Genomic DNA, 14,727 nt, shown 5'->3' on the forward strand with positions numbered 1-14,727 from the left:
TGGTTCTTGCATAAAAGAATGACTGATATTATTTTCCTTTAATGCGATCTAACCGAACAAGTGGACTATCCCTACCTCAAAAATGTTTCTTTTCAAAAATATAAAAAATGAAGATGTGAAATGAACATTGTTCTATTTCCAATCAATTTGCAACCTATGTCAAACAGACATTTATAAAATATATTGCAAGTAAATTAAATCTGACTTCACCAGAATGAAAATGGGAAATGTTACAAAAGTGCTGAGGATTTGTGTTCCAGTGTAAGATTACTGTGGATGTTTCACTTTATTGAAAGTTTGGAAAAGTAATACTTTAGAATATCATACGCTATATATACACACATCTCTCAAGTAAAATGTTGGATTACCTTATAAATCGTGTATAGAGACTACATATCCGATGAAGACTAAAATAAATAACAGATCTTTTACTCTCTAGAAATCAGTGTAATTTATCGCTTGATATGTCCCAACAGTGTTTATTGGCCAATTCTTAAGCCTGAAGATGCGGTTAATTGCCACTCAGTTTCTTCATGATAGGGCTGTCAGGTGAAGCATTAGTGAAAATACTTCCGACTACCACGTGTGTTCCCCAGAGATTATGACGAATAACTTTACAGCAGCCAAGGTCCTCCACATAAAATCCTAAATGGCGGTAGCGTTCATCAGTTTCAAAAAGGGTGTTGTTTGTATAAGGGCCAAAAAACTGCAAAGAAAGCACAACAAAACACGGTGTACATTTATAGTAAGATTCCTGAATATATTTCAACATAATAGATCAAATTAGTTTTAAGTCTAAGCTTAAATGCATTTAAATGTCATGACAGAAAATGTACAACTGCTGGTTTTGCATTGACATTTCTATAGAGGGATAACTATACTGTTTATTATATCCCATGGCAACTAGAAATTCTGGAGCCCACAGATCCAGCCCTCAAATTGACACTGTTACCAGGAAAGTGCACTTCCAATTCCTTGGATTTTATGAATCAATAGCCTGGTCCCTGTGGCACAATGGTTTAGTGTGTCTAGCTGCTAACCGGAAGGTTGATGGTTCAAGCCCACACAGGAACAGCTGTGAGCAGGATTCCCTTCCAATATTTATATGATTCTATATACTGCAACAGCAGATTCTAGCAGTGCCCATGCAAAGACAGTAAAGATTCACCAACGAAAGTTGGGTAAAAAACTACGTACACATTTAGTAGGAGAATATAACAGTCTTAAAGGTAAAGGCAAAGGTAAAGGGACCACTGACATTTATAGTCCAGTTGCAAATGACTCTGGGGTTGCGGCGCTCATCTCGCTTTACAGGCCAGGGAGCTGGTGTTTGTCCGCTCTGCAGACAGTTTTTCTGGGTCATGTGGCCAGCATGACTAAGCTGCTTCTGGCGCAAAGGAACACCGAAGCCAGAGCAGCACATGGAAACACCATTTACCTTCCTGCCGGAGCGGTACCTATTTATCTACTTGAACTTTGATGTGCTTTCGAACTGCTAGGTTGGCAGGAGCTCGGAGCGAGCAATGGGAGTTCACCCCGCCATGGGATTTGAACCGCTGACCTTTTGATCAGCAAGCCCAAGCCTCAGTGGTTTAGACCGCAGCGCCACCCGTGTTCCTATAACAGGTCTGAGTGCTTTGCTATTCCATACCGACTAGCTTTTCAAATAATTTGGATCTAGGACATTTCTAAGGGCCCTGATGTGGGACTTTTTTTTTTAACAATTAGAAATAATACTGATATGGTTGTACATGAAATAATTGTCAAAGGAACATCTCAAATACCTTCAATCCATGACACACCACAATCCTGGTCTGAAAGAACTAGGTTAAAAGGGGGGGGGGGACGTGAGAGACAGAGCGGTGTAGTGATTCCAGTGCTAACCTAGGACTAGTGTAACCCAGGTTCATATTCTCACTCAGCCGTGAAGCTCACTGGGTGACCATGAGCCTATAATTCTCTCAGCCTATCCTAAGATTGTTGTAAGAATAAACTCAGGGCTGGGGAGAACTATGTGCACTGCTTTGAGATCCTTGGAGGAGAAAATAATGTAATAACTAAAACAAATAAAAACAGTCTTGCGTTCTTTTGTTTAACTGCCTCTTAAGGTGCCAGCTATGACAACGGTTTCTATGATATAGCCGAGAATTAAGAAAGACTGTCACAGACATTCCAGAAACAATTTTAAATAGCCTTTAAAATGGTTTCAAGTGGAACGAGCAGAAACTCAAGTAGGAGTCGTCATATTCTTTTTCCCCCCTTGTCTGAGACACACGGTGCTCAGCCTCCCTCTTCTTGCTGTGCTTTGGTAGAAATACTTACTGCCAATCCTGAAGTTGGATCAATGAAATCTGCCCAATAGCCTTCGGCACACAAAGCATAGCAAATTTCCTTGGCACCACTGATAAACTAAGAAGAGAGGAAATAAAAGATGCTAAGCACACTTTTAAGGCTAATGTATATTCCATTTCCCCAGCAAACAAATGTGAAATTGAACACAGCACTGTTATTCAACTCTGTCAACCGAGACTAAGAGGATTAAAATTAATAACCTATATTGAGATACGATGGTCACATGGAACCTAGAAGAAATTCTTTGTGATGGTCAGTGAAGCATTAATAGTTCTGCACAGGCAGGAAAATATAACTGATTGCTCGGGTTGGTTGCAGTGTTGCCATAACTGCAAATACAAAAAAATCAAACAAATCCATACCTCACCTATTGCCCACTTTTATGCATGCTCCTTTTGCCTTAGGTTTGTTCCCTAGTCTCAACTTCCTGTATCTTGATCAGTAAAGCACTTTTTGCAGCTCTCTAATCCACAATGGCAACTCTGCCCAAAACCTATGCCAAGAAAATTATCGTCCAAACACAAAGCACAGATGCTCAAAACTCCTGCTAACCTCTAAATACATGGTGTTAATTTAGAAAGGAACAGAATCTAAAAAGGAGCTACACGAGAGTGTGGGATGAAACTGTGCACACAGATGGAACGCTCTTTTATTTTTGCCAGAATAGACTCTATTGTCAAAGAAAGTGACACTTCTTAATTTAAAAATTCAGGAGAAGCGTGCCTCTTCAACAAAAGGAATTGTGGAGGTTCTCACCAAATGCACTCGTATATCCTTTGCACTACGGCAAAAGATACTACATTTAACATATCCAATGGAAAAGCTAACTGTGGTTTGGTAGGCTGCCCCTGTATGGGAAACATCACTTGAAACTGATTTTGCTAGTTTGCATTCCATTTGTTCAACACTTTGACACCTAAAACTATATAGTGAAGAAGCCAGGCAAACCTCCCCGGGGAGAGCATTGCACAAATGGGGAGCCACTACAGAAAAGGCCTGTTCTCAGGTTGCCACCCTCCGGACCTCTCGAGGCACACAGTGTTGTACAGCCGCATCCCCTCATTTATTTGAAATTGATAAATACACACATTTCTTTCTCAAAGCATGTAAGCCAGATATCTGGACCCTTTATCATAAGGGCTTACTCAGATTCCGAATAATCTTTAAACAGAACAGATTTATATTCAGTGTGGACCTATTTTTCCAATTAGTCAAAGGTCTACGTATCTGTCCATTTCAATTTCAGATTAAGCCAACGGAACCCCAGTAAACAGTCTAAACATGTTTATGCACTGGACTCTTTTGATCCTGGTGAATTACAATCTCACAGTAGCCACTCACCAAACAGATGTTAATTAAGACAACTTGAGTCTTCAATACAATAACACCTTCATTTGCCTGCCACTAACTCTCATTACTTTACTCCAAGTCTCTCATGTTAAGTTAAGTTCTCCTGAGATTGTCTACAATGCAAACAAACAGTCCATTCTATTGTGAATTTGCTGTTAGTAACCTTTAGGCCAGAAGGTTACGTCTACCATCCCAACACCCTTGTGTTCAATATATTGGAATTGACAGGAAGGTGGACAAGGAAGGAGGAGGACAATTAAAATATAATTAGACCAGATTACAATGCCAAGGCCCAACAGACCATGACTAACACAGAGACACTGACACGCTAAAATGAGAGCTTTATTCTGTGTGCAGCTTTCATGGTGATGACTGAACACTGCACTCTCCTTCCTAACCCCTTGAAAACCTTTAGAACCCATATAAATGCTTATTTGCCATGGTGAAACTTTCTCAAATGGAGTTAAAGGAACTGCAGGGTGGCTGGTGTTAACTAGAAACTGGTCTCAGATATATTAGCCAAAAAATCAAGTTGAAATAAAAGAAACTGGCATTTTTAGGTTATTTTAAAAGCACTATTAAAGTACAGAAAATTTTCAGAAAATAACATATGGGAAAAAATTCAGCAGCAGCAAAACACTGACATTTGTCGGGATACAACTATTGATTCCAAAGCCAAGCAAAAAACGTACATTTAAGAAAGGATGACCCCTAGTGGCAATTCTGCATATAATCACTTGGGCAAACAAAATGTCTGATTTATTTACTGCAATTATTAACGGATGTGGTATAAAAGGTTCAACTTAGTAAACTGAATGTAAAACATTACAGCATGTAGCTAGTGTGTATGCATAAAATATATTTAAAGTTACTATTTTTTAAAGTCAGGTAGGTAGCCGTGTTGGTCTGACGCAGTTGAAATAAATTAAAAAATTGTCCAGTAGCACCTTAGAGACCAACTAAGTTTGTTCTGGGTAGGTATAAGATTCCGTGTGCATGCACACTTCTTCAGATACACAGATACACTTCAGATATGTGTATCTGAAGTGTGTGTGCACACGAAAGCTTATACCCAGAACAAACTTAGTTGGTCTCTAAGGTGCTACTGGACAATTTTTAAATTTATTTTTTAAAGGAAAAATCAAGATGGGCATTAAATGTTAAGGACCAAGCGTTAGTCATGTACATCCAAATTCTTTCTAAGAGAGCTTCATTAACACTGGGTCACAAAATATTGGGTCACAACTTATAATGGTCATCCACTCTTAGGGCAGACTCCACATTCCTAAAGCATGATATCAAGCACTGAATCCAATACAACACACAAACGCACATGGTCTCACCTCCAATGAGAACAGTATCATAATTCACTGCCCAAAGCTGATGAGACTTACATTTTCTATCAGATTTTCTCGCTCATTTTCCACCTCTTCACTCCATGCAGTCATATCATTTATTGTCTTCTGTGTTACTGTTAAGACTGTGAGGTTATTGGAAGTTCCTTCTGGAAACATTGACTCAAAATCTACGAAGGAAGGAAGAAGTCAATGAAACTTAACTGCACAATCTTAGCCAGGCCTACCTGAGAACAAGTCCTACTGAATTCAGGTAAACAGGATTAGGACTGCAGCCTTAGGTGATTGTTACAGTTCTTTTGCTCCACCAGCAGTGGCGCCATGGTGGAATCAAGCTGCTTGCCTGAGCTCCACCTGGCTGAGTCACTGCAGCAAACCAGGACAGAAAGAGGGAGGGACAATGTAGCATGGTGTCAATGTGCCAGGAAAGAGTGCCAGATCACACTGTGCCAATCTCACCCTTCCCTCTTTCCATTCTGGCATGCTGCAGTGACTCAGTCAAGAAGATGAGAAGCAGAGCCCCACCTCTCCGTCACCGGCTACCCTCCATCAACCCCATTTGTAAGTATGGGGAATTGCCACTGTGTTCTTCAACAGCTTGCACACACAATGGAGACACATTTACTACACAGTGTAAATCTGACAACTGTCAGATTCCCAGGCTAAAGGTTTTGCTCATCTGGAAAAGCGCACTGTTGCTTGCTTTTTTTTAGAATAAAGAAAAAAAGAGGGTCCATTTATGCAACCGAAAAGAAAACTGTGACGCTCCAGCAAAAAAAAAGAAGGGGAAAAAAGGGTCAAGGTATAAAGTCTACTGAGATAATGAAAATTTTGAAAAGGAGGACGAGGGCAGCAGCACCCATACCTTTGCGCAACAGCTCTGGACACGCTTGTATTGCACATTCTACCTTAGTGGTTTCAAAGTAGGCCTTGGCATTACTAACTTCTTGTTTATGAGGAGGATTACCGTTCTGAAAACAAAAACAACAACAGGTAATTGTTCAGTGCTATATCACCAGCTAAACACAGAGAGATATACTGATACAAGACAATGTCTGAAATAAGGATGAAGCTATGCAGAAGAGGCATTGGCTGGCTTCACGGTTCCCCCCACATTGTGCTTTTTTGCACAGCACACGCGCACACACCATGATTCGCAATATAGTGCCAAGTCAAAAATTATGAAGCCAATATCACGATATGGATTTCAAGCCAGTTTTGGGCCATATATCACCCAGTTCTAGTATCCTCAAGCTTCTGCACAGCTGAAGTACAATTCTATTCCAGACAATTCCATTCCAGGGCACCACTCCAAAAATACTATGATAGCCCACCTGTAACACAGGGGTGGGTGCTCATTTCAAAATCAGGAGGGAAAGACCACGTACCTGCTTTTTTTGCTAGGCAGGCCAGTTACTTTGGAGCTATGTTTTCCACCTGAGTTCTTACCTGGAATTCGTTGACGTACTGAGCCATCACAAATTCATGCCTTTCACTTGCCAGGGGCTCCACTAATATGTCAGGCAGTTTTTTGTGCGCTTGTGTTGCCTTCTGAATCCCTGCACCATTCAGGTGACAGTCAAAGCCTATGTTCCCCGGGAGCTGAAATCGTTGGTCTTGCGGACCAAAGGGTCCCATAGCCTCATCAGGCCACACAGTTCTTGGACCTGCCAAAAGTTAAGAATTAAGTGGTTTAAACACACACATATAATTGCACTGTGTTATAAAACACAAATGTTTTTTGCATGCTGCTCAGTAAACTAGTAACTAAGTTTGAGCAGAAAACGGGAAAACTAAGTTCCATTGAACTTCATGATACTTAATTCCAAGTATGTTATGACCAGAGGAACCATAAGATACAGATGATTTGAAAGACATATTGTGTGTGGTATCCAACTAACACACCCTCTGAGCGGCAAGGATTTCCACTTGTGCAACAGAACTCCCCACAGCTCCCCCCCCCCAAACCTGTTCTAGAGCTCTGGAGCAGATGTGGGGAGGGCGTGGGGTGCACACAGGGGAGGAGGAGGGGATAAAGTCCACTGGACAAGCAAAAAGCCTTGTGCTGATGAGATGCATTAGATGGATACAGCTGTATGATTTCCCCGACAATACAGATAATTTTCGATGTAAACACGGGTGAAACAAATTCTTGGAATGTTCCTTACATATGTCTGGGGGTGCAGCAGCAACGGAAGGCTCGTCTGAGCCAGAGGAACCTGCTGTGGAAAAGGCCTTGGGAGTTACAACCCTTCTAACCAAAGAATAAAATCCCGGAAGGTACGTCACCAGTCTAGCTCTGTTACAAAGTACCTAAAGGGGACACAAAGAGAACTGAATGTAGCATATATTGCACATCAAAACAACAAGTCAGTATGCAGAGACGCATTCCGTAGGGGTGGAGGAATCTTATTAGCTGAATCTTGCATCCCGACCTTCTATATTACCAATGTACTACGCTTTCTTTGGGTGTGGCTAAAAAATTAAAAGTTTAGTATGAAAAATCCCACATGCTGGAATTTTTGCACACCATTTGCCACATGGATAAAATGCTGCATTAAGTAAATGACACTTTTTATCTAGCAAAAGAAAAAAGAAAAGCGCCACAATACATACATGGAATGTGTTCAAACATCTGATAAGCAAAGCGTATTAAAAGAAAAAACACATGTGAGTCGGTTCTTTCTTCCGGCCAGGGTAGTTAAGCAGAGCAGACAAGTTAGTTCCTCTGGTTTATCAGGAAATGGCACATTTCCCACTGCAAAGTTGGCAAGCCACTTTAGGGTAAGGTAAGGTGACCATACTGCTTGGCCATTCTGTATGCATTCAATCCCAGACCCATGCAACTGTAGTGAGCTCACGCCTAAGCTCAAAACTCTCATGACAACAAAACCGGGGAAAATCTTACAACACACGAACCGCAGGGAAAATGGCTTCAATTTCTCTTCCTGAATCTGAAAACAGCCTGAATCAACAGGGCTCAGATGTGCGATACCATCTTGGTGTAGTTTTATTCTGAAGCTTAACGACAACAATTGCCAACATTATTAACTACTGCACCACTGATTAATTTGGCCGACACCGTGTTCAAGCGCTTGTCTTGCAATCCTAACCTCCCAGGTCTAACCTTTTGAAAAGTATTGCAAGATTATTAAGATTATTAAGAGCTCACAAGGCAACTCTCTTCAGCGGATTTTTTTTTTTTTTTACAGTTCCACCATTCCATTTAGAAATGCATCTGCAGCCAATGTGGGTTGGCATTTGTTTTGTTTTTTAAATAAAAAGCCTGGCTAGATATTGCATCAAAATCCAGAATGCTTTAGAAAGGAATCTAAAAGGTAAGGTGCTAAACTGGGAATGAAAACTCAATGGTTTCTAAATTTGAAAGGTTGTTTTTTACAGGTTAGCTTCAAAAATTGTTATTTTTTTAATTTGGAGGTACACAATCTTTACACTAAGTTTTAGAATTCTTATGATACATGCATCCTTTCCTAAAATAATGTAATAAATATAGCAGTTTTATGTTACCTATGGCGTACTGCCCACAGCAACGTATGTTTCTGTGACCCACTGGCCCCAGTGACCCAATACTAGACTGCTACAATACCTAATCCCACATCCTAGCAAAAAGCAACCCTCTTCTTTGCACTGGATGCAACTTGCACAATGCTAATATAAGGACAATAGTTGCAGCTATGGTAGCGTAGACACAACATGAAGTAATGCAGTCTGAAATCACACTATGCATACTTTTTTTTCAACACTGAGCCTTTCTTGGATTTTGGCTCATTTGCAGCTCTTTGCACTGCATTAGTGGCCACTGTCAAGAATCCCATGTTTTGAAAGAAGTTGGTCCAGTGGCAGCACAGAAAAAGGGGCAAGTAAGAAAAGGATCATAACTAGACAAACCAAATCAAAAGAAGGAAGGCAGTAATAGAAAACAATCTCAAGGATACACAAATATAATGATTTGTATTGGCCCAATGTGTTTCAAAGGCTATTTCTTCTGCAGGGACACTGCATATCACTAGTATACTGCCAAAGCTTCATGTGGCTGTTATGGGAGTTGTTTCGTTCTGGTATACTTACGTTTCTGTTTTAAATGTGTTGTTAAGTTTTCTGAAGTTTTCTGAACACCTTTGGGTAGCAAGCAACAATAACAACAAGCACACCATTCTGTTCTCTAGTGTTATGGAGCACACTAAAGAACACAGAGGTGTGCATTATAAGTGCCCTTAAGAAGTATATTTGGAAAGATGTTTAGCTAATAAAACATTTCAGTTTTGTGCATGGTAGAGATTCTATCTCACCCTATTTCCACAAACAGAAAAGGACCTCTGAAGCCCTTAAGGAAGGTCCATTCATGGTTTTTATAGGCATATCAGTTTATATGATGAAAAATAGTAATTCCAATTCAAATTTGAATGGTGCAACATTTCATACAGTTGTAAATGTTCAGGCTTAAATGTGCTATTGTATCAAAGCCTAAGTTTTGAACCTAGAATATGAGCTTTCAAAAATGTATTAATGCTGTTATTATTACAGTGGTACCTCGCAAGACGAATGCCTCGCAAGACGAAAGAGTTTTCCGTTTTTTGAGTCGTTCCGCAAGACGAATTTCCCTATGGGCTTGCTTCGCAAGATGAAACGTCTTTCGAGTTCTTGCGAGTTTGTTTCCTTTTTCTTAAAGCCGCTAAGAGCCGCTAAGCCGTTAATAGCCGCTAAGCCGCTAATAGCCGTGCTTCGCAAGACGAAAAAACCGCAAGACGAAGAGACTCGCGGAACAGATTAATTTCGTCTTGCGAGGCACCACTGTATTCAAAATGCATATGCTCTGCCTCTCTCATTATATCTGTAAGCTATCTGAGCCAACAGAAGTGTACAATAAGGAAATCTGTATAACTGATTTAAGATCACACTGGCTACACTGTATAACTGATTTAAGATCACACTGGCTACACTCCTGCATATGTTCCTTTTCCTTTTTGCTTCATTTATTTTAGACTGTAGGCCTGCATGAACTGTCTTATCTTTTAATCCCTGAACAACCTGTAGAAAACTGTAGGCGTTTCACATGTGATAAATAATTTGTTGTTAAATCTAACAGAAATAAATCAGATGTAACCAACTTAATTCTTAGTCCACAAGCCTACATACACTTTGGGAATGAATCTTGTTGAACTCGGTAGGACTGACTTCCGAGTACACCCACAAAGGATTGGGTTGCACTAGTTTCTACAATTACGGCCTTTATAATTTATAGGCTGATGCCTAAGAACTGTGGGGAGTGTTCCTCAAGAGGAACAGGATTTGCCTTCCCAGACACCTCCCAAAGCAGCAGCAGATGCTGGGCTGAAGGGAGAAACTGGTCAAAATACCTTCCATGCACACAAGAAGCCCATAGGATCCAATCCCACATCTTTACAGGCCCACACCTTCCAAATTCTTGTGTGTACCAAACCCAATGTTTTAGGTATTTATAGGACACTGGAAAATACAGTTCGCCAATGAATAATCCAGTGTTCTAGGTATTTCAGTAGTGATGCAAATTACTTCCTAAAGCATTCCATATTAGGAAGCTGCACATCTTTTTTTTTTTTTACCTATCTAGTTCAGTTCAGTAGTGCATCATGATTTACATCATACTAAAATATATACACCAGTCTAAGTGTTTCCATTTTTGACTTCACAGGTTTATACATCAAGAAACTTCATAAAGCACTATTCATATTATGTCATGTCACATAAGCTAAGGAACAAGAATAGAAACAGGAACACATTTAGAGACATTTGTATGGCATTCTTAACAAACACTGAAAACAGCAATATTACTTACAGTGGCCATTTGCATGGGTATCTTCGTCTAAAGATTCTTCCTAAGAGACATACACATCAGAGTGGCTGGTTATACAACACGTTGGGCCTGAGCTGCAACTTGTTAAGGATCCATGCCCAAACACTTCCGAGAACTGCCTGAACCAGCTGTTAGAACCTGTGCAAAACAAACCAGAACAATGTTTTTTTTTCACTTTACCACAAAACTACAAAGGGATGCAGATATTATTTTGCTTCAGCAGGAGGGGAAAGTGTATGTCAATAGCTTATAAATTGTTGCATGACTACAGTTTCGGAATTTACATTCAGTTAAACATCTAAATCTCTAGCCTTTCCATTGTGCAGAGATTTTTTTTAATGCTAATGCAAACCTTAAAAAAAGCAGGCTCAGAAAGTAAAGAAACCTGTTTGTAAAATTTACACCCTGTTCAATTGGAGATCTGTCTTTGTCACCTCCAGAGCACTAGTTAAAGCACTGTCCATGTGAATTTTAAATTCTTTTAAAATTTCAACACTAAAGTTGAAACACAAAAAGGAACTTGTGATTCTGAGATGCTAACACATACTACTTTTGAATAATTTCCTTGAAACTCTTGACAGATGGGAGCTTATTTCTCTTTCACGCTTCCTTTTTAACACTGGCACACATTGCAGGCAATTCACAAGCTGCAGATGCCTGAAAAACTCTTTTAGGTTGTTAAGAGATCTGACCATTCTGGTGCCCATGAAAACAATTTTGAAGAGGACTAGGACAGCTTCATGATGACAAATGGGAAGAGACAAAAAACCAGAAACCTCCTTGCCCAATAACCCATTTTCTCCCCACCTCACTGCCAGGTAAAATTACCATTGCTGGCTTCACTCCCTTTAACCACCCCAGAATCAGGTTTCTTTCCAATCTCCTATACAGTACATACACAAAAAAATGTGGTGCTGTTTTCTGCCTCATGCTTAGCCAGTGCACACCTCGGGCCGAAGTGATGCGTTAGGGGCTTTCTTTTTTATTTTATTTAGATGATGATCACCCCAGACCCTCCAAGTGACCCTATTTTCCAGGGATAGTCCTGAATTTACAGAAGCTGTCCCGGTTTCTGACTTGATCCCGGAATGTCCTGCTTTTCCTTAGGATGTCCCTATTTTCATCAGAGAAATGTTGGAGGGTATGGAGTTAAGTGACACCCCCCAGCCAAAGAGATACGTACCTATACAACATTTAGAAGACATCTGAAGGCACCCTATATAGGGAAGTGGTGGTTTTTGTTTTTTTTAATGTTTAACGTTAACCAGGCCTTTGGTTGATCCGATTTACATCCTATGCCCTTTTAAAATGTGTTGGGGTTTTTTGTGTGGAGGGGAGGTGTTACTGGGTTGTTGTTTTAATTTTTATTAGGTATTTTGAGGTTTTATAGCTTGATTTTATTCTGTGAAGTGCCCTGAGACCCCAGGGTATAGAGCAGAATATATATTCAATAAATAATAATATTTTTTTTGTTTTTTAAAAAAGTTTTTTAAACTTTTAAAGTTTATTAAAGTTTCAAAAAAGGTTACAAAAATAAGAAAAAAATAAAAGAAAAAAATACAAAATACAATAAATAAAAACATTTAAAAACAAATCAATCTTTCCATGTCTTGTCTTTCATTTACTTGTTTCCCTGACCTCCTCACACCTCCTTTTTTTGTATTCCAGTTCAGCTAGTTAATTCAGCAAATCCTTTCCCTCTTTGTTTTTATCCTAATCCTTTAACTTAATATATTGTAACTTTGGATTCTCACCTGTTAACAAACCATTTTTACATACTCCTTTGTAACAGTGCTGCTAAAACCACTTAAATAATAATTTTGTTTTTATGTATGTTGGAAGCCGCCCTGGGTGACTGGGGCAATCCAGTCTGAAGGGCGGAGTATATAAATAATATTTTTTTTATAATTATTAGTTGAATTTATATACCGCTCTATACCTGGAGGTCTCAGGGCAGTTCACAGAATAATAATGATAAAAATTATTATTATTATGGAGAAGGACATCCCTGTTTTCATAGGAGAAACACTGGAAGAGACGCAACTCTTTGTAACAACAAAAGCAACAAGGGACCTTGGACTTGCAGTAGCTGCTGCGCAAATACGGGAGGCTCCCCGGTCCTGCCACTGGGCGGCTGTTCACTGCTGGCCAGTGAGGATCCCACCTGCATCAGTGCTGGATTTACATACTGTATAAGCTAAACAAGCTACAGCTTAGGGCCCCGCTCTCTTTGGGGCCCCCCCAAAAAATAAAGGGAAAAAACCTGGATGTACATTTCCAAAACGTAAGAGCTCCTGTTGCTTGGTCCCAGCTCCTGCCAACCTAGCAGTTCGAAAGCACATCAGTGTGCAAGTAGATAAATAGGTACTGCTCCGGCGGGAAGGTAAACGACGTTTCCGTGCGCTGCTCTGGTTCGCCAGAACCAGTCATGCTGGCCACATGACCCGGAAGCTGTCTGTGAACAAACACCAGCTCCCTCGGCCAGTAAAGCGAGACGAGCGCCGCAACCCCAGAGTCATCCGCGACTGGACCTAACGGTCAGGGGTCCCTTTACCTTTTTTTAAGATAAAAAACAAATACAGTGGTACCTCTGGTTACATACTTAATTCGTTCCAGAGGTCTGTTCTTAACCTGAAACTGTTCTTAACCTGAAGCACCCTTTAGCTATGGGGCCTCCCACTGCCACCGTGCCGCCGGAGCACGATTTCTGTTCTCATCCTGAAGCAAAGTTCTTAACCCAAGGTACAATTTCTGGGTTAGCAGAGTCTGTAACCTGAAGCGTCTTTTGTGTTGGGTCCATAAATTACCATATAGCATATATTCAACACAAAAAACAGCGACAATTTGTTGTTGACAAATTATAGCTGGACATATCAAGGGCCCCATTACCTTCAGTAGCTTAGGGCCCCATCAAACCTAAATCCGGCCCTACACCTGCTCCCCAACCCCCGTCTGGGGTCCAAGGGCGACGGGATGGTTTGAGACTGGGAACTGAAGCGGCTAGTCCGCACTGAGGAGCCGTGTGCGTAGGGACAGCGCTTATCTGAAGGGGAGGCGGTGTGGGGGGGGCGAAGGTGGGAGCGGGGCCTGAGGACGCCTCTGGCCCAAAGTTTAAGCGGGGGGGGGGTGTCGGGAAGTTCCATTTGGCGGGGGGGGGAGCTGGAGGGAGGGAGACGCCGCTGACCGGGCTCGTTACCTCTTTTTCTTTTCACGTTCTGTTTGTTCCTGTAAAATGGCAACCCCCGGGCCAAAGCAATCGATCCTCGCCTCCGTCGCTTCCAAAGGGTGGTGGGAGGGGGGGAAGAAAGAGGGAAAAGGTGTCGGCGGGGAGAGAAACGAGACGCTCGACGCGCGATTCCTCCCCCCTTTTTTTCCTTCTTAGCCGGAGCAATCGAGCCGACGTCTCTAATGACGGAGCAGCCGGCTGACGGGGGGGAGGGGGGGGAAGAGAGAGTTTGTCCAATCCCCGAAAGGGCTTGCCTAGTCGAGTGCTTCCGCGTCGATGCGGAGAGTGGGCGGAGTCAGAAGAGAGGCTTTGCCCGCGCGGGTTGGTCTGTGCAGTTTTGTTTAAGGCGCGCGGGGTGCAAAAGAGGCGCAACCCGAGTGGAGTAACTGGGTAGCCTCCGGAGCACCTTCTCAGCCCAGTGGTTTGCTTTCCGTATCAGAAATGATTTCCTTTCCTTTCTTCTTTTCCCTCCCAGAGGGGCTCACAGTGTTAGGGTGTTTCCACATGGTTTGCAAATGGGTAGCTGAGATATTATTGCAAACGGGACGTGCACAATTTTTGTTTAACTTATCTCATCTCCTTGCAAAAAG

The 14,727-nt window shown here is 41.3% G+C and overlaps 1 protein-coding gene across 1 annotated transcript; it reads right to left on the reverse strand.

Annotated features, from left to right (window-relative positions):
- Positions 1–463: 463 nt before the first annotated feature.
- MMADHC (metabolism of cobalamin associated D) lies at positions 464–14,224 on the reverse strand. Its single transcript, XM_081167990.1, has 8 exons — positions 14,108–14,224; positions 10,894–11,049; positions 7,226–7,370; positions 6,507–6,724; positions 5,923–6,028; positions 5,097–5,227; positions 2,323–2,409; positions 464–706 (listed from the first exon to the last, which is right to left on the reverse strand). The coding sequence occupies exons 2-8, from the start codon at positions 10,906–10,908 to the stop codon at positions 512–514; spliced, it is 897 nt and encodes a 298-aa protein (XP_081024116.1). The 5' UTR covers positions 10,909–11,049; positions 14,108–14,224; the 3' UTR covers positions 464–511.
- Positions 14,225–14,727: the final 503 nt, after the last annotated feature.

Source organism: Podarcis bocagei, assembly GCF_964188305.1.
Source record: "Podarcis bocagei genome assembly, chromosome: 1".
NCBI classification, from domain to species: Eukaryota; Metazoa; Chordata; class Lepidosauria; order Squamata; family Lacertidae; genus Podarcis; species Podarcis bocagei.

Excerpts from the sequence above, each read along its gene's own strand:
- MMADHC (XM_081167990.1), bottom strand. Across the intron at positions 6,725-7,225 it reads TGCTGCACCCCCAGACATAT|GTCCAAGAACTGTGTGGCCT; the intron begins GTAAGGAACATT and ends AACTTTTGGCAG. Across the intron at positions 5,228-5,922 it reads TCCAGAGCTGTTGCGCAAAG|ATTTTGAGTCAATGTTTCCA; the intron begins GTATGGGTGCTG and ends CTTCCTTCGTAG.